Here is a 19,796-nt window from a genome sequence, read left to right on the forward strand (position 1 = left end):
TTTCAAGTGCAGGAAAATGGACCAAATGTTGCCAAATAGATTGAAATAGCAAGATTTCATTTCCTTTCATGAAATGAAGAATTTCCTTATGTGAAAGGAAATACAATCTCCAAGTCAGAGAACAAAGTGAAACAAACAGACTGGGATGAACTTATAATGAAATGAAATTCAGTTTAAAGAAATAAAAGCAAATTCTGAGTTAAGTGATTGTAATCAATGTAATGAAATTACATTAAGTGCTCCCCTTTGCATGCCTTTTGTAGTTGCAAAGTCCCTGGAGGCTTAGGCTTTATGGTAAGCAATCACTTATAAGTATTTAATACAGGAGTGACATAAATATTAGTAATTAAAGGTACATAACACAGATTAGTATGAAAGTAGCTACTTGGGTGTCATCTCTGGCCCAGTTGATTCCATAGAAAGCAGAACAGATTAAGCAGAAAAGAGTAATAATTTCCTGTCTAGATATTCTCATTGTCTGGTGGGAGACCAGGGGACATCAGGGACAGAAGCAGAGTTCACAAAGAGGAGGGCTCCAGAAGGAGCAATCTGCATAGGAGAAGGGTCCACAACTTGGTGTGACTTGTAAGCAAAAGCAGCCTTAGGCACTTAATTCCAAAACAGGATGAAACTTACACAACCCCAAGAGAGTTGAGACTCATTTTATTTAATAATCTTAAAACATGGCCCTCAGTGCTGCATTTCCAGCTGTCCAGATTAGGTGATGCTTTGGTTAACAAGGTGTAGATCCAGTGCTTTAGCCATGTCTCCCATACAATGTTACTGAATCCCCAGCTCTCTCCTGTGGATATGGCCATGCAAAAGTGAGCTCAAGAGTTAGCTCAGAGATGGTCACTTTTTCAAATAGCATCAATTTCCAGAAATTTTATCTAAATGTAACATGAAAACCTAAATTACTATCATTTTTAAGAATAAAAGTTACCCTATCCTCTCTTTTATGTCCCCTTTTCATGCCTGGATTGCTCTCTAAGAATTACAGTAACAGGCAAATAAATCACTTCAGTTACAGATCTATCATTCAGTCCTAACTTCTTTAGGAAGCCTAAGTATTCCACTTAGTATAAGGTAATGTAGGAAATGGAATGTAATGGCCATTAGAAACAGGATAATAATATGAGTGGAGGATCACCTGCTTACAGTTATCTTGGGTCAGATTAAGTGCAGATCAGAAGAGTCAGCTGTACTGGAGGTAAGAGAGATGTGCTGGCTCTTTCCACCTGAAAAAAGAGCAGAAGAAATAGCTCAAGCACCAAGCAGCTAGCAAACAGAAATGTTCATGTTTCTTTGAGACGAGTCAGTCTGATCATTCCTATGGATTAAAATGCAGCAAAGCCCATAAAAGCTGCCTCCTGTCTCTGGCTGCACCCCTCAGTCTGGTTTTCCCTGGCCTGACCCTCTCCGACGGAATCATAGAATGGTTTGGGTTGCAAGGGACTGTAAAGATCACCCAATTTCAACCCCCCTGCTATGGGCAGGGACACCTTCCACAAGACCAGGTTGTTTAAAGCCCCATCCCCAGGTTGTTTAAAGCCCTGTGGATAGCCTTGAAGGGGCATCAACAGCTTCTCTGGGAAACCTGGTCCAGAGCCTCACCACCCTCACAGTGAAGAATTTCTTCCCAACATCTAATCCAAACCTAATCTAAATTCTGTCAGTTTAAAGCCATTAACCCTCGTCCTATCGCTACATCCTTTGTAAAAAGTCCTTCTCCCGCCCTCTTGTGGGCACCCTTTAAGTACTGGAAGGTGCTCTGAGGTCTCCCTGGGGCCTTCTCTTCTCCAGGCTGAACAACTCCAGCTGTCTCAGCCTGTCTGCACAGGAGAGATGCTCCAGCCCTCTAAGAATCTTTGTGACCCTCTTCTGGAGCTGCTCCAACACTTCACTTCCTTCTTTTATTGGGGCCCTAGAGTTCGATATCCAGCAGCCGATCCTGGAAAGCCAGGGAGGATTTCCATTCTGCTGGGGAATTTACCTTCCAGTACTTCTTCCCTGATGATTCTGCCTTTAAAAATATTTTTTCCCGTTCCATATCCACATAATCACCGCTTTCCTCTAGTCCTTACCCCTGCGGCACCCCCGCTCCCTGGCTCTGCGCTTTGGTGCCTCTCGCCCTGCGTGAGCGAGCAGCTCAGCGCACCGCTCCTTGCCGCTCTCCCCGGGGCGGCGCTCCCCCGCCGGACCCGCGCCCCAGCCATTCCCGGCAGGTGGAGGACGCTCTCCCGCTCCAGCCGCCCGGTGTGTATGCGGGAACAACGCGGGGAACGGGGAACAAGGCAGGGAACAAGGCGGCTCTTCCCGGCTGGGTTTCCGTGCGAGGCCGCTCCGCCCCGGAGCGCTGGCGGTGACGCCGGGACACGGGACCGGGCTGCGGGAGAGAACGACAGCCCTACACGGGTCCGTCACAGCCCACGGCACTCCAAGGGTCAGTCTTCCCTTTCTTCCCACCCTCGACCGCCCCTCTTTCCACTGTCCCTTTAAGCCGCCAAGAAATAAGGTTTTCCACCCCTAGAAGAATCTTCGGCAGCAGAGTTTCACTTCGCATTTTTCAGAGCACTATGTAACTTAGCACTCATTCGCTTTCTCGCCCCGAGGCGGACAAGGATTACTACACTCTTTTTTTTTTTTTTTTTTTTTTTTTTTTTTTTTTTTTTTTTTTTTTAATGGAGAAAAAATAGATCTGTGGGGTACAAAGTCCCTAAGAGGCAGCAAGGTGTTGGAGGTGGGGCTTAATAAGACAGGGCTGCATGTGCACCTGGCCTTTGAAGAGTCCAGTTTGTGGGATTTCAGCAGTTCCACCCTGGACTTTAGTACTTGAGAACTTGAGCACGAAATGCTTTGCTTTTGCAGACACCCAGCAGTGCCCCAGTCTGGCAGGGCTGACTGGCCAGCATCTAACCTGGCTAGCACATGGCAGAGGTGTTGTCAGGTAGGCAGGCTTCTAGCTCCGACCTAGCATAAAGCACAGCAGCGTTGTAAAATGGAGCAGTGAGCTGTTGCTGTATTTCTTTAATTCCATGACTTACAGCTGGGAGCATTCACCCAGGTCATGGGAGAGTTCAGTTCATCAGATCTCTGCCCGAACATGAATGAGAATGTCTTCCTCTTAATTGGCAACAGGCTAATTTTGGCCGTCTCCAGCTTCCTTGTGACACTGTGCCATTATGCAAGAACTTTCGGAAGCCAAGTAAGGTGGTGAAAGACAGGAACTAGAGGACAGGGCTAGAAGGACACCCACAGTGTTCTCTAAGGATGGTTTCTGGGTTGAACACATTCACAGTGAGAACATGGAAGCAGCCCAGAGCAGATCTTCTCCCTTCCCTCCCTTGGCCCCATACAAAGAATCCCCCAACCCCTCATTAGGCTGAAACACATCTTTGATTTAGAGAATCTTGAACATTATTCACTCAGTTGGAAGAGCTATAATGAAAGTGAAGAGTGCCTCCTGTCCAAAATAACCAATGCTTCCACATTTAGTGGGTATGAGTGTGAGAAAAGGGCTTGGTGTTGCATTGTGAAGAGAATGCTGACTGTAGCTGTTTTACTTGACAGATTAATATGCTAAATAAAGACATAGCTGGCTTTCTCTCTGGAAAGAGCTGAGTAGGGAGAGAATTTAAAATATAACCTGCATGGAGATTTCTGTTTTGGCAGTCCCTTGGTGCCTGACTGCAGGTCTTTATGGCTTTAGAAATCAGGTGCATGTTCTTCTAGATGCACTGCATGGAGTGTGTCATTCAGTCTCCTGCTTGCACTCTACACACCCTTCACCTGCTCAGCCTGTGTGACACAGGCTGTTCTTCCTGGTTGGGTTGGGACTATCTTGTGTAAGGATAATCAGTGGATAAGCAATTGATCTGGGATATATATGCAGGTGAGTCCTAGGATGCTCCTGCCATGCTGGGAATTGATGGAACAGCTCTCTCACCAAGAGCCTCCCGCAGGAATGGTTTCAGGAAGGCTACCAGCTCCTTTTCTACCTTCTTCACTTAGTAGGTCTTCATTGCATCACAGGTTCAACAGTACAGAATTTTGTCAGCTGTAGTAGTGAGTGAAATTTTCACATTTTTCTCCTCCACCACCAAGAGCAAACTCAAATTCATTCAGATCTAAATCCTATTTAAAATAAATTGAAACATCTCAATTCCAGGAAAGTTTGGAGCAGGTTTCTAATTTCACCTAAAAGCTGGGCAGATTTTATCTCTCTTTATATTATATTTATGGTCCTTTTGTCACTGGACATTTGCAGCTTGTTGTCTTTTGATTGCTTTTTTAAAATGCATGTGCAAAAAAAAATACTTGCAAAAGCAAACATCTCTTTTATAATTTGTTCCATTTGGCTCCATATATTCAGGAATCAGTTTCCATACTTTTTAAATAGTTCTCTAATAAAAAATGTGCCCAGATTTGGTCCCAGAAGTGCAGGAGTGGTAACCATGCCATTCCCCCTCTGGCTGATCACTGTTACTCATCTTTGCTGACTTCAGGCTTCCAAACCATTACCACTGTTTTATGTCTCACAGCTGTTTCACAGACATGACAGCACTGATGAGCTTTATAAAAAGGTGAGCTGTACAGAACTGTACAGAGCTCTGCTTGTGACCCCAGGAGTTACAGTCTGAATACTGTTTCTCCACTTTGTCAAGAATTCACTGCTTCCTGAAGGATTGGCTGAAAGCTGGCTTCCTGTAACTTAAAAACTTGACTGTCATTCATAAGACTCCTTTCCTATTATCACTTTGATCTTTTCCAGGTGAGAGCTTAAATCTTGGCTGCTTCTAATTATCCTCCAAGCAGGGCTAAATCCAGTTTCTGAAAAACAAAGTTACAGCAAAGAGAGAAGGTACACTAACAAGAAGGAGACTTTTTTGCCCCAGGGTGGCTTCTGGTGTAGCCAGGCAGTTCTCACATGACATCTTTCAAAGAATGAGGAAAATATGGGTGCGAGATGTGAGGTAAGAATCACAGTCACCTGAGTGGTGACTGTGACTGCCCACAGGTGGTTTGCACAGCCTAGAATGAGTGTCACTGCTGGCAGACAACAGTAGCAAAAACTTTGTCAAAACAAAAAAACCCCACCAAGCAAAAAAACCCCAAACATCCAAATGAATCTTCGCTGTCCTCACTAAAGCCCTGTTTCCTTAGGAGCTGGAAGACTGGTTGCTGGTCCTCTTTGAGGCCCAGCTGAGGCTCTTTCTGCCTTCATGCTGTCCTGTGACACACAGGGCAGAGCTGAGCTGCCTGGGGCTGGCTCATGGACCAGTGCCCAGTGCTGGGACCATTCTGGGACAAACAACCCAGCTGGCTGCTGGGCAGGGAAACGAGCAGGCTGGCCCTGCTCACCAGAGACACACTCAAAACTGCTAGAGGCTAAAAACAGCTGAGCTAGGACCAAAAGCTGAGGTCTGGGGCTAGGATTCTCTCTCTGCATATCCAATTTATTCCTGTCCTCCACAGAATAGCCCAGAGCATGTTTTAGTCTCCATTTTCAAGTTTATTTTCCTATCCTTCTGGGGACTGCTCTCCTGTAAAGAACTGTTACACTATAATTAGTGGAATGTCTGTCTTTGTGTGTTTGCATCTCATCATATAATCTGATGGGAGATCAAAACAAACAAATAAATACTAACAGAAAGTAGATCATTACACCCAAACCAGTACTGGCTTTTATGGTCCTTCTGCTCTGCCAGGTCATTAACTGCCTTACTGCCTTATGCTTTTCTCCATCAATGATAGGAGCTGTCACAGTGCTCAATTACCTTGTAAGATGCTTCCTGATTTTAATAGGAAATATGCTATGTTTGATTTAAGCATCCTGGCAACTTAAGGGAGAAAGTGAGGGGGTGGGATGGGGCACGTTCATCCATCATCTGATGAATGAAATAGTTTCTATTTTAGATCTTAATTGACTAGAGGGGCCCCATGATAAAAAGTGTGTTTACACTGCACAACTTTTTATGAGCACAAATGCATATATTGTGATGGCCTAAAGCCCAGTCAAAAGCTTGGAGCTTTATTTTTGTTTCAGTAAGTAGATTTTATTTAATCAGATAACTGCAGCCACACAAATTTTCACAATAGCAGTTGGCCTTTATCTGACCAGTCTAAGAACAAAGGCTTCCTGCTTTGCAATATATCTTTCAAGATATTTTTATGACCTAAATAAATATTACAAACTCATTGTCAGTAGGCTTTCTGTTAGATTAAAAGAAAAAGGATGCTCTTTGAAGGTCTTTGTGGGTTTTTTTCCTGAGAAATTTTACCAACCACCAAATACAAATAGTCCTTCACAGTCAGTGAATATCACCAGCCTCTGGTAAAGATAATCATAATTTTTGCCACAAGTGAGGAAAATATGAATGATACTAGGGCATCAGACAATGATATTTTGTTCTGCACTTTCTCCAAGAAGTAGGAATGATTCTCATTTCCCTACAGAATTGTGACCTGGGAATATAAAGAGAAGACTGCACAAGGGAGACTCCTTTGGATGGTTGGAAGGCACCCAAGATCTGAAGAAGGAGACTGAGACATCTTTATCTATTCAGGTGAATTTTCATGGGGTTTAGACAGCAATTGCACAGCAACTTTTCCAGCACATTTTTGTTGGGCGTGTGGAAAGAGGCACAACCAGTGCTTTCTAAATTTCCATAAGAGAGTTGCTGCTCTGCCATGAATAACACAAAGAGACAGTGTGAGCCCTCCTTTTCAGCTTTACTCCAGGCCCTGCTTACTGACAGTTCCTCTGGGTGTCCTCAGGCCAACACAGCGGTGCTGAGATAGACAGGCACTGCTACTGCATCCACTCTCAGGTACTGCCAATTCCCATCCTCCTTTGCTGTGGTTTGAAACCAGGTTAGCAAAATCAGGTTTTAAAACACTGAGTACAATAGGGAAGATCAGTTCCAAAAGCCTTCCCACTTTTCCCCTTCCCTTTACTACTTACCCTTTCTGACATCAGTGCAGTAGAAGGAAACAAAATCTCACATGCCGGACTCTGGTTCTCTGAACTTCAGTGCTCCAGTTTTCAATGATGAAAATTTTCAATAATTGTCAGGACAAGAGGATATAGACTCAAGCTCCACCAGGGAGGTTCAGGTTGGACATCAGTAAGAATTTTTTTCACTGAAAGGGTGTTTAAACATTGGAAGAGGCAGCCCAGGGAGGTGGTGGAGTCACCATCCCTGGAAGTGTTCAAGAAACAAATGGACCTGGCAATTATTGCTACAATTTAGTTGGCATGGTGGTGTTTGGTCAAATGTTGGACTCTGTGATCTTGGTGGTCTTTTCCAACCTTAAAGGTTCTGTGACTCTATGATTCTATGAATTGAGCATTTACACATCCCTTCATCTCCATGTCCCTGCACAGACAGGTAATTGAATGGGGTGATCCTCATTTTGGGGGAAGAATATTCTTCCCAAAAGGTTGTACATGCTAATGTACAGTGCTGAAGGGTTGCATAAACTGCTACATGATGGGATTCTGATAAATTACAAATTTTTGTTGTCTTCATGAGAGCAGTAAGAGGCATTTCTTACTGCCAGCATCCCTCTGCTGCTCATGGATTCAGGGAAGAAGGTAATAACTTAGACAGAAAGAGAGCAAAGAGTTTACAAGTGAAATCTTGCTTGACACTAAACCAGAGCAAAGTTGGAGTGTAGCACCTGCTAAAAGATTGTTAGATGGTTTTTTAGCTCACAAAAATGTGGAAAAGCAGGTCAATGTAAAAGAAAATATATCTAAAAATATTTCCCCATTTTCTTGTATTCTCATAATAAAAATAAAACTACATTTTAGAATTTAAAACCAAAATTTTCTAATTCTTGCTCTCTAAACATTCTGAGCTTTTTCTAGCTGTCTATTGTACACTTATCTGTTAAATATTGACTTTTAAAGTATTTTCTCTTTGTCACTACTTTTGATGATGCTGTGATTCTGTCCAAACTTTAAAAGCATCCATCTAATCTGAGATGAAAATGTAAATGTCTGAAAGATAAATGTAATTTAAAACTATTTGTGCTAAACACCTTATATCAAGGTGTCAAGAAGAAGCAATATAATAGTTATCAAATATTAAAAGGGTAACTTGGTGTTTTCTTGTTTTCATGGTTCAAGTAAAGAGAAAAGTAAAAAAGTAAACAAGATCTTGAATGACCTGCTGTATGTTTAGCTGTGTCTTTTTTTAATAACCTACAATATTTTGTAGTCACAACAAACATTATATAGTTTACTGCCTGTAAAGTCCCCTTTAAAAGTGCACGCTAAGTCAAAAAAAGAGGTTAGTAGGCACAATTATTTTTTAGTACTTGGAATTATTCCCCATAGAAGAAGTTAAAATTTTTTCATGGTTATTTCAAAGTGCAGTACACAGACAACCCCTTTAGGGCTAATAAATTGCTCTGTTCTTTACTATGCTCAATAAAAGAGAATTTTGATGCTCACTGCCTGCAATTTGATTTCCTTTGCGGCACATTCTAAATTCCTTAGTGAGACAAAACATGAATGAAGTTTGAATGCCAGGACTTCAGACATCAACTCTTATCATATATCCCTAATCTCTTTTACTTTCAAGGATCACAGCTTGTCTCAAGCACATGAGATTGTCTTAAAAATGACAAGATAACTATTTTAAGTTGTGAGCTATGTGGGTTTCCCACTTAGTATTTGAGCCTCTAGGGTGAAAATTCACAGCCTCATTCCAGCAGTCAAAGCTGCTACAAGTGAAGGTTTTAATATAATCAGGTGACTTGGAGAACATCACCAAAAATGTTTGATACAGTGTGATCATGTCAGTTATGGGACTGGGTTGTACTGTAGTATCCTTGTACTTTCTATGGAGCAGATAGTCTCTAAAAATTGGTTGGATCTTTCCTTTGTTTTTTGCGGTGGGAATGTCGTAGTGGCTTCTACTGACATACTTTCTGATTGCCCAGGAATGCATGGCAGCAATAAGCATAATTTTAATTTAATTTAATAGTGCAGTATTCTGGATGGAGTTTTGTATTTGTCCTTTAAAGAGGGAGGCGTGCTCAAATCAGAACAGTAATCATTCAAAGCCCCACTGTTTTTCTCTCTGAAGGAGATCTACTTTGCAGACATAAGATGGGGGTTTGTTTCTACAAGAATTCTTTAAGCAGATTATGCTGGAGGACACAAAAAATCACCCACTGAGTCATCATTTCATTTCAATAAATGCTTGGCTAAAAGCAGAGGCAGATGGTTGCAATCTTAGTTAGAAGGTTAGGAGTTTTTTTTAAAACTACACTACACAAACAACCACTTTAGGGCCAATAATTTGCTCTGTTCTTTACGATGTTCAATAAAAAAGACCTTCCTTGCTCTGAAGAGGTTTTTGTCTCAGATAAAAAGGGTGACAGGCAGACAGAGGGCATAATGCAAGAAAAATAGAGAGTGGGAATAAATGGATTCATTGGTAAGCTGCATAAATTGTGCTATGCACCTTTTTGTATAATTTAGGAATTTACAGTTTGGGAAATGTAGTTTTTCATAAAACATGAAATCTTGAAGCACATTTTCAGGCTACTGCTTTTCTTTTGTTTTGTTTTGTTCCATCACTGTTAGTCTTGCTCCTGCCTATACTTTCTAAACTATTTTACAGCCATTTCCAAAACACTTTCACATTGTCAAGTTAATCTGAGACTCGAGGAGCCCCAAAAGAGGTTCCCCTTCTTAAGAACTCATGGCTTTTAGGCACCTCTGTGTGATAACAATCTGAATTCCAAACAGGTGACAAGGAGAGCACTCAGGGAAAGAGCAGCATTTGCCTGCTCTGTAGAGATGACTGCATGGCTGCACTTCACTTGGACAATCCAAACTGTTTTAGCCTTTTTGGAAAAACTAATTAAGGAGTTAAGCTAATACAGCAGCACTACCAGTTCCATGGTGCAGATTAAATAGCTAGGCTAAAATTATTACTCTTACCTGGTGGGGTTTTAAGGAACATAAAGGAGAGTTACCTTTTAGGTCGTAGGAGGTCCTTACATCTTTTTGGGATGCATGTTCTGACCAAACGGCTATCAGGTGATGCTTGTTAGACTTCAGAGAAAGGATAAATCCCAATTCACAAGTCATTTTTAAAAGGGTGACATTAGTCCTCTGCTCTACAGCTGTTAGAAATGTGCTCTGAAACTCACTGCAAAGACAGCCAACTGCAGAACTAATTCTCATTGTTGTCACTTTTTTTCACATAGGTTCATGATGTTGTGCCATCAGGTCCTCCTTGTCATTGGGCTGTCGCTAGCTAGTGGTGTGTGTGCATCTAGAAGGTGCTACTCAGAAGCCCAGGTCTCCATATATTTTTTCTGCGGCCTCACAGATGTTCCACCTGTGCCAAAGGATACAGTGAAGCTTTTCCTGACTTATAACTATATCAGACGAGTGACTTCGTTTCCAGTGCTGGAGCACTTGTGGCTGTTGGAAATCGGAACCCAGTTAGTCCATCCTGTTACCATAGGAAAAGGAGCGTTCAGGAACCTGACAAACCTTCATATCTTAGACTTGGGAGGCAATAAGATTCTTCAACTGGATCTTGATGCTTTTGTGGGCTTGCAAAAACTGACTGTCCTCCGTCTGTTTCACAACTACCTTGGAGATTCCATCCTGGAAGAATGTTACTTTCAAGATTTGAGGTCATTGGAAGAATTGGATCTTTCAATGAATGAAATCACAAAACTTCATCCCCATCCCTTATTTTATAACCTAACAGCCTTGAAAAGTGTGAACCTGAAACTCAACAAGATATCCAACTTTTGTCAAACCAATCTTACCAGCTTCCAAGGAAAACACTTTTTATTTTTTAACCTCGGTTCTAATCATCTGTACAAGACAGAAGATGTGGCCTGGCCCAAGTGCCCCAATCCTTTCAAAAATATTACATTTAGCTCACTAGACCTTAGTGACAATGGCTGGAGTACAGAGAGTGTCCAGTATTTCTGCACAACCATTGAAGGGACTCAAATAAGTTCTTTAATATTTAGCACTACTATAATGGGTTCAGGATTTGGCTTTAATAACTTAAAAAATCCAGATGATTCTACTTTTGCAGGACTAGGGAAAAGCAATCTTAGGTTCTTTGATATTTCACAGGGTTACATTTTTTCTCTCAGTTCTTTAGTCTTTCAAAGTCTTGGCAATCTGGAATCACTGAACCTTTTCAAAAACAAGATAAATCAAATCCAAAGGCAAGCATTTTTTGGCTTGGACAACCTAAAAATTCTCAATCTCTCAAGTAACCTTTTGGGTGAGTTGTACGATTATACTTTTGAGGGTCTACACAGTGTAATGTATATTGATATACAGCAAAATCATATTGGGATGATTGGTGGCAATTCATTCAGAAATTTAGTAAATCTGAAAATAATTGATCTCCGAGACAATGCCATTAAAAGACTCCCTTCCTTTCCACGTCTGACCTCTGCCTTTTTAGGTGACAATAAGCTAATGTCTGTAGACGACGTAGCAATAACTGCAACACACCTCGAATTAGAAAGAAATTGGTTGGCAAACCTAGGTGACCTGTATGTTCTTTTCCAAATTCCAGATCTGCAATATATCTTCTTAAAACAGAACCGGTTCTCTTACTGTGAGAATAGTGCTAATGTTATAGAAAACAATCAGTTAGTATATATGGATCTAGGTGAAAATATGTTACAGTTGGTGTGGGAGAGAGATTTATGTTTGGATGTGTTTGGGGCATTGCCCAAACTTCAGGTTCTACATCTGAATAACAACTACCTTAGTGCTCTTCCACAGGAGATTTTTAGAGGTCTAACATCTCTTAAAATACTTAACCTGGCTTCCAACCTGTTGTCTCATCTCTCTCCCGGGCTTTTCCCACAAAGCCTAACAAACCTAAACTTATCAGGAAACCAGCTGTTTTCCCCTGAGCCTGAAGTCTTTATAACTTTGAGTATTCTGGACATAACACATAATAATTATGTTTGTGATTGTGCTTTAAAGAGCCTGCTAGTGTGGCTGAATGAAACCAATGTAACCCTGTCTGGCTCTCAGTCTGACAGGTACTGTGTGTACCCCCCTGCCTTTGAAGGGGTACCCCTGTCACATATGATATACGATGGCTGTGATGAAGATGAACTCCAGCAGACACTCAGATTCTCACTATTCATCTTCTTTTCGGTCATTCTTCTCGTGTTTCTGGTGGCAGTCGTCATTTTTACTCGCTGCCGGGGGATTTGTTTCATCTGGTATAAAACCACCACAAAAAGACTGATAGACAACCAACCACGAGCAGCAGATAAAAGTGAATACAAATATGATGCATATCTGTGCTACAGCAAAAATGACTTTGAATGGGTCCAGAATTCTTTGCTAAAGCACCTGGATTCACAGTATTTTGATAAAAACAGATTTACCTTGTGTTTTGAGGAAAGAGATTTCTTGCCTGGGGAAGAACATATCAACAATATTCGTGATGCCATTTGGAGCAGCAGGAAAACAATTTGCATTGTGACCAGGCATTTTCTCAAAGATGGGTGGTGTGTGGAAGCCTTTAATTTTGCCCAGAGCAGGTACTTCTGTGATCTGAAGGATGTCCTCATTATGGTAGTGGTTGGGTCACTTTCTCAGTATCAACTGAAGAAACACAAACCAATTCGAAACTTCTTACAAAGGAGTCAGTATTTGCGGTGGCCTGAAGATTATCAAGATGTAGACTGGTTTTTAGATAACCTTTCTTGCCAAATTCTGAAGGAAAAAAAAGTGCAAAGGAAAACCAGTGGTATAGAGCTGCAGCCTATAGCAACTGTCTCACATTGACTATGTGAGTTCCTGGCAAATATCCCATTTCCAACTGTGCCATAGCAGGAATAAACAGAAGATGGCTTCATCTTTCCTTGAAAAGACATGCAGAATGGTAACTATTTCAGTATAAATCCTTCAGAACACAGAGACAAAGCAACCAGCAGATTTATGAAAGTGCAAATGGACTACAACATGCATTTTCAGAAGAATTGAATGAATCACGGATTCTTCATATTTTGGATACATCTTCAGGCACTTTAGTCCTGATTTTGGAGTACTGCTTAATGGTCTGTTTCAGCTAGAGAAGGATGCTTGTGGTTGTTTTTTCAAAGAAAACCCATGGTACTGTCCAGGAGTGACCAAAAGTGCTCTCCGGCACTGCCAAGCCCGATCATTGTGCTTCCTGGACTACTTAATTCTGTGCTTGCTGCACTGGTAACTTTTCATGCTCTGTTTAACATAGTTTTGCACCTTTATGCTTTATATTGGTGTAACACAGACTTAATTTGTTTGTTTTCTTCTCAATTAAGCTCAGCTCAGCTGGAACATACAAACTTTGGACTCCATTCGTGCCCTTCCCCTCCACCAACTTCTCTGCTTGGTGGTCAAATTACAATCATTAGTCTACAACATTTGCTACTTGCTAAGCTTTGGTGCTTTTTCACTCGACCTGCCTCCTGCCCTGCAGAGAGGAACCACTATTCCCTTTGGATCTGAAGCAAGCCTGAGCCAAGAAACTACCTCAGCAGCTGTGCAGGCTGTACCCTGGTGACAGGGCTTTTGCATTCTGGGAGTGGGAAATACACTTGTACTTTGTAATTGTCCTGTGTAATTTGGGTTGTCCTCAGCACACCCCGTGTGCTGATCAATTCTAAGGTGTTTCCTTGCTTCTGTTGAAATGTTTTTCTAGAGACATTAATGCCTAGCTCTCTCTTCTCTAATTATTTTACTGCTGTCTGCTCAGTATATGTCTTCAAGGGGTTGTTTAGGGTAATTTTAATAAAATTCTGACTCAATGTTCGCTGTTACAGGACCTGCACCTATTATGTTGAACTTGACGTAGTCCTTGCATGTACTGTTCGGGTCTGTTTGTGCATTTGTTCAACAAAAGCTTACCAAAATAATTTCAGTGTTGTCTCAGTTAGACTTCTTGCAGTAGTGAGGAAGCAGGAATGGGAGGTTTTATAAGTTGTCTGCCTCAACCTTAGCTGCAAATAAATAACATTATCTTAACTGTTTTGATAGAGATGAAAGAGTGTAATCCACTTTGTGTGAATGCAGGCGTTGGAATATAGATGTGGCTGATCTAATTTACTCTCAGCACAGTATACACGATTGCTATTGATAAAATTACTACAGCAAAATATCTCTTCCTTCTCAATAAGTGTAGTCATTCAGGAAGGCAAAAAGGGCTAAACCTTGGAATATTTTCCAGGCGGCATGGACACGGGGCTGCAGATGTAAGAAGGGATTGACTGTGCTGCTGGAGCTCTGGGTGTCGCTGTTGGCTCAGGTAACAGCCCGGCTTTCCTGAGCCCCTCCTGTCTCCTGTAGCTGCTGGCAGGAGGGGAAAATCCTGCTGCAGGGAGAGAGGGCTGGGAAAGCACAGCAGCCCTGTCTTCCCAGAGCCCGCCCTGAGCCGTCAGAAGAGTCACCACGGGCATTTCAGCTCTCTGCACATCTTACATTTCTCTAAAAAAGTACAACTCTTTCTCTTTTTGTCCCATCAGCCAGTGCAGATATTTATAGGCATCCTTTAAATGCAGAGGCTATACCAGGGAGTATTTCACATAAAACCCACTGGCAGATAGCCAAAGCAAGAATGAATCTGTACAATGAAGATCATCTGCAGGTCCAGGTGCTTAGTCTATGGATCTGTGCATGGTGTAAGAGTTGGGGATTTAAAAGCACCCTTAAGAAATTATATTCAAACGAGTATCACAAAATATTTTTGGTCAAGTGTTAATTTAGAGCCCTCTCCACTTAGGACCTTAGTGTATATTTACAAAATACTCCTGTCACTTCACTGCTAACCTGTGTATGCAGGAATGACAAGTAGATACAGGAGATGGCTTAAACCAAGGCTTTTCCATTTCATTTGAAAAGCTTCTGTCTATTCCATGCTTATGCCACTGGTGGGAGATGGCTACATAAGGTTTGCATTTACTTCAGACTTTGGAAAGGTCTGACTTTTTATATGGAGGTTTTAATAAAACCCTTGGATGAAATTTCATTGTCTGCCTTTGTCCTTAAAAGCCAATTTCAAAACTTAAGGAGATCACACCTGTGCTGGAGTCAGATGGGAAAACTTCTTCCACAGAGGCAGCTTAGAAATGTAGAATTAGTCCAGCCTCCATCTAGAAAATTCTATTGCAAGGGGTCTACAAAAAGCAGTAAAAGGATTTTTGGAGAACAGGCTACTGAACCATTCCTGACTGTGGAGTGGTTTGCAGGCAGATTAATAACCGCAGTGTCAAAGAGATTCAAAATAACTTTATTTTTTACTCTTTGTGAAACCATTCCAAGCCTGAGACTCTCAGAACACAAACAGTTGGTACAGCCTGTCCTATATGATGAAAAATTGCCTCCAAATAGATCATAGGACCCTGATCACCATCTCTGTAGAGTCAGCTATCTTAAATAACAAAGCCTGGGGAATTGTTGAGAAAGAGCTTGTGCTGACTTTATACTCCTCTGCTCAGCAGGAACCACAAAAGCATCCTGTACAAAAATGGAGAATGACTATGCTTGATGAATTCAGGCCATAAATTGAGCCTCAGCCTCATAACTATTGATCTGATTTCCTTCAGGCTCACTGGGAACATTACTGCTCTATCAGAATTTTATGGCTCCTTAGTTAAGGATACTCTCATCATTTTTACTCACCTTCCTCAGTAAAAAACATTAATTTGTTGGAGAGGGTCCAGAATAGAGTGTGAAGTGTGGCACTGGCTCTAAAGCAAGCTATTAAGATGGAAGCTGGTGAATTTATTTGCAGTAGCAGCACAGGGGAGGACAGTGACTCAGTGCCCCATGGTATCAGCTCAGATATTCAATAGCAAAGCCCAGTCCTGCTGTTGCAATACATATCATAAGCACTAACTGGTCAAATGGGCACTGTTGTTCAACAGTGACATCTAGCCAGCCTCTCAGAGTCCAAGGATTGCATGGGCTCCTCCTTGAAATCCAGGCACTCAGGACCAGAATCCAGATTCTATAAACATCCCTATGGAGACTAACAGAAGGAAACAATTGTATGGCCACATATTATTTCACATTTGACATTGCTATTTCCTACACTGTGAAATCAGGCATCCGCTCCCATCTGACATGCATAGTATTCTCAGTGAAGTCCAATTGCACTTTTTAATCCCAATCAGAGAGCCTGTTCCACATGCTGGTAGAGTATCATGTTGTTAATTAATGAGGTGATAGATCTAACTACTGACAGTTAGTATCCAGCACTGCTCCCACCCCAAAACCTGCACAAGCACAGATAAAAGTCCAGAGAGCTCAGTCTCAAGAGGGACACTCCTACATACACTCTGCCCTTAATTTTCTTGTGTCACATCATTAACTCAGCTCATTTGCTGACTTCTGGGTCTTCTTTTCAGCATGACAGCTCTCCTTCTCCCTGCAATGACCACCTGCAGTTCAGATCATTGGACCCCACCTTCTCAATTTCATGTGGTGCCCATTATTTTACAACAGCTTTAACATGTTCTCTTGCTGGAGCTGCAGTCCAGTTAAATCACAGAGCAAGGCCCATACCTTGGAAGATACAGATGAAGAGCAGGACACATCTGAGTGGCAGGAGTGAGGGGCTGCAAATGGAGCTGAAGCTTCACCTGTGAATCTCTGGAAAAGCACAAAGCTGGGTAGGGTGCGCACTTGGCTTCCATGAGAAGTGCAAACATGAAGCAAGCAAAGACAGATGAGGAACAAGATATGTCTTTAGGGTCTGACTCTACAAACATGAGCAAGAATAATGCCCTAATGGAATAAGAAGATCCATCTGGAAATAGCCTGAGAAAATATTGGCAGGGTTTCTTTACTCTTACACAGTACTGCCAACAGAAAGCTGGCAGTTCTGTAAAATAAGGCTTCCGAAATCATAGACTGGTGCAAAAAAAACCCCAAGGAATAGAAAACAATTATAAATTAATGGTATTTGACCCTGTAAGACCACATTTTCACACTTCCTTTCACATTTTTCACATGATCAAAAGATGGTAGATATTCATACAGTCTGTAAACACAAGAGCCAAGAATTTGCCCAAGTATTTCAGGACTTCTGTTTAGCTGTTAAGAACATCTAAATTAGTCAGGCCTGGAATACAGAACTTTAGGAAGATGGTGGAGAAAAGACAGGCCTTTCCAGCTTCCCAGCCCTCTGTGGTCAGTGATCTTATATCATATATATGCTCTTCCATTCATGCAAGATGTTTCAGCAGTTGCTGTTAAATAGGATCAGCAAGGCTACAGCCTTGCCCGCGATGAAATAACATGAAGGAGAAGTGACAATATGGACACTTCCCATACTGACAAATTGACATCAGCAGTCCTCACAAGGCCTCTCCTTGTGGTTATTCCATTAGGCTGCCTGTCACACTCTGGGAAGGTATGAAATGCCTTTGGAATGCCAAACAGCTTGTTCAGCCTTGGGTAGGAACCCTTTTTCATAGTCAACTTTCATTTACCTGTTTTCTGATTTCTGCCTCCCAAAGATGAGCAGAGGGTCTCGGTCTTCAGTCTCACTGTGCTGCTCCTGGCAGCCATCAGAAATTCCACACGCACCTGGAACAGAGCTGCAGGTGCTGCTCCACCAGTATTTCCTTTAACTAAACAGAAGCTGCAAAAGCAGAGTTTAGGAGGTGAGATTTACCCAAAAAGCCATGTCAGCACTGACTTGAACCAGAGAACACTGTATGCCAAGCACGTACCTGAAGTTTTAAAGTCAGCCTTGCATCACATCTAGAAATTACTGTTGGGCCAGGCCAACTGCCTACATGATTCCTCCTCTCTGTACCGATTGACAGGAGGCTTCTCTTCCTTCTCTAACTTTAGCTTTGCTTTCTGTATTATGTATATACGGTGCAGTGGGTGCCAAAAATAAGTCTACATTTCCTTTCCCAATATGCAAAAGTCAAAATGTAGGTATGACATGAGTTATTTCATAGTGCAAAGATTATCTATTCATAGCAGACTCTGTTTGTTTCAGACATGTGGTTTTCCTTCCTTTTAGATAGTCTATTGTTTGTCTTTTTCATTTGTATTAAAAATAAAATCTTTGAGAACTGCAAGCAAGAGAGAAAAAAATATATTTCTTCTGAAACTAACAATTCACCAAACAGGAAGGTTAGCTTTTTCCTGTTTAGACATTATGTTCAAAGAGAGGAAGTTGGGATTTTCAATGATAATAATAATTACATGGTATGTAAACATCAGTAAGTATCAAAGAAGGCTTCACTTTTTATTTAGTGTGTCCCAAATGCTGTTTAGAGTATTTTTACTAGTTCACCAGTCTCTTGCAAAACTGGATTTATAAACAGTCATTGCACTGGGTTGATCACCATATACAAGATTCCACAGTGTAAGAAATCAGGCTGCCTCAAGCCTGCATGGAGGGCAGTGATGGACAGGAGGGGAGCAAATGGAGAATCCTCATGCAAAACAACAGTTTAAGATATCAGAATTGCAGATGTGGGGGAGAGTGTTGAATCAGGATTATACCTACCAGGCTGTTCATGCTGCTACCTAAAGCTAAGTACTTCAAGTCCCGAGGTCTGTTGACAGTGTTCCTAAAAATTGGATTGGCAATGTAATTTCAGCATTGAGATCAGGTGCAGTATCAAAACATATTTGGCACATGTGGGACTTTGTAGCAGTAAACCTAGAAGAGTTTTATAAAGATGAGTGCATGATATTTTCTCCTCTATAAAGATGGAGGAATTGAGGCAGAGAGGATCAAATTATATACCTTTGGGCACGGGCAGCACTTGGAAGAGAGCTCAGCTTTGTCAAAGCTCTTAGGTCTGTTTGCTTGGTTTAGCAGGAGTTTTACAATGGGCATTTTTATTACCTTTAAACTGAAGTCTTCTATTTAGCAGCAGAACTAATTAACAGTGTAAGGCCTCCACTTAATGGCTACCAGTCTGCCCATGTGGGTCACAACTGGTTTTACAGGGAGGAGAAGGTGGATGAAGAGTAATTGAGTGTCACCAACTTGATCTGAGCCTATGCAGGATAGGAGCCAGAATCCACTGGGCATTTCACTGGGAGGTGCTGACACTTTTCAGGTACCCACATGGTCTGGTATTTGTGATGAGGGCTTGCAAATTAAGAATAATAGGAAAAAACACAAAACACATATGACCCCAATAAAGACATTGTCCTCATGAAGATGGACCCATGGGAAAGTGATCAATGGAGTAGGAAGAATAAGGAGAAGGCAAGATAATTAGAAATGCATGAAGAGTTCTCTATTTTGAGAACTCTCAGATACTAAAATTCATCAGTAATCATGAAAAATCTTTGGAATGGGCCACTTGGATATGCTGTTTCAAAACAATGACGCCTAAGAAATTAATGTCAATAAGAAAAAAATAAGGTGAAACAATAAGTTGTACAGAGCAAGAGAAATTAACAAAACTATCCTAACTATAACCTCCTTTTATCCAAAGATGGTGTTCTGGAATTTGTCCACTTTAACTCATCAGAATGGAAAACCCCAGTCCCATACACCCAGCTTTCCCTTTGGGATGGTGAGAAATGCCAGGGTGAATCACTTACTTTGTATAAGAGTGCTAGCACCTGCAGCCCTCCTGACATAAACATTCAGCACTCCCAAAAAGCAGGCCTTGAATTTCTCACTCTTTTCCTAGGGAGAACAGCCTTCAAGCTGCATTCCAACTGCCTGTTGGAAGCAATCTTGCAATTTTCAGTGTCAGCTTCCTTAATTTCAAGCTTTAACTGCTTTGCAACTCCTTTTTGTAAC

The 19,796-nt window shown here is 41.6% G+C and overlaps 1 protein-coding gene and 1 long non-coding RNA gene across 2 annotated transcripts; one reads left to right on the forward strand and one right to left on the reverse strand.

Moving 5' to 3' along the window:
• Nucleotides 1-646: 646 nt before the first annotated feature.
• Nucleotides 647-2,465, reverse strand: LOC128785503 (uncharacterized). Its single transcript, XR_008429905.1, has 3 exons — nt 2,085-2,465; nt 1,151-1,238; nt 647-802 (listed from the first exon to the last, which is right to left on the reverse strand). It is a non-coding gene; the product is annotated as an uncharacterized LOC128785503 (long non-coding RNA).
• TLR5 (toll like receptor 5) lies at nt 1,967-14,995 on the forward strand. The gene is made up of 2 exons (XM_053938160.1): nt 1,967-1,982; nt 10,230-14,995. The coding sequence occupies exon 2, from the start codon at nt 10,235-10,237 to the stop codon at nt 12,812-12,814; it is 2,580 nt and encodes an 859-aa protein (XP_053794135.1). The 5' UTR covers nt 1,967-1,982; nt 10,230-10,234; the 3' UTR covers nt 12,815-14,995.
• Nucleotides 14,996-19,796: the final 4,801 nt, after the last annotated feature.

This window comes from Vidua chalybeata, chromosome 3, assembly GCF_026979565.1.
Source record: "Vidua chalybeata isolate OUT-0048 chromosome 3, bVidCha1 merged haplotype, whole genome shotgun sequence".
NCBI lineage: Eukaryota > Metazoa > Chordata > Aves > Passeriformes > Viduidae > Vidua > Vidua chalybeata.

What these genes read in the sequence shown, in the direction of transcription:
- TLR5 (XM_053938160.1), top strand. Translation starts at nt 10,235, where the DNA reads ATGATGTTGTGCCATCAGGTCCTCCTTGTCATTGGGCTGTCGCTAGCT.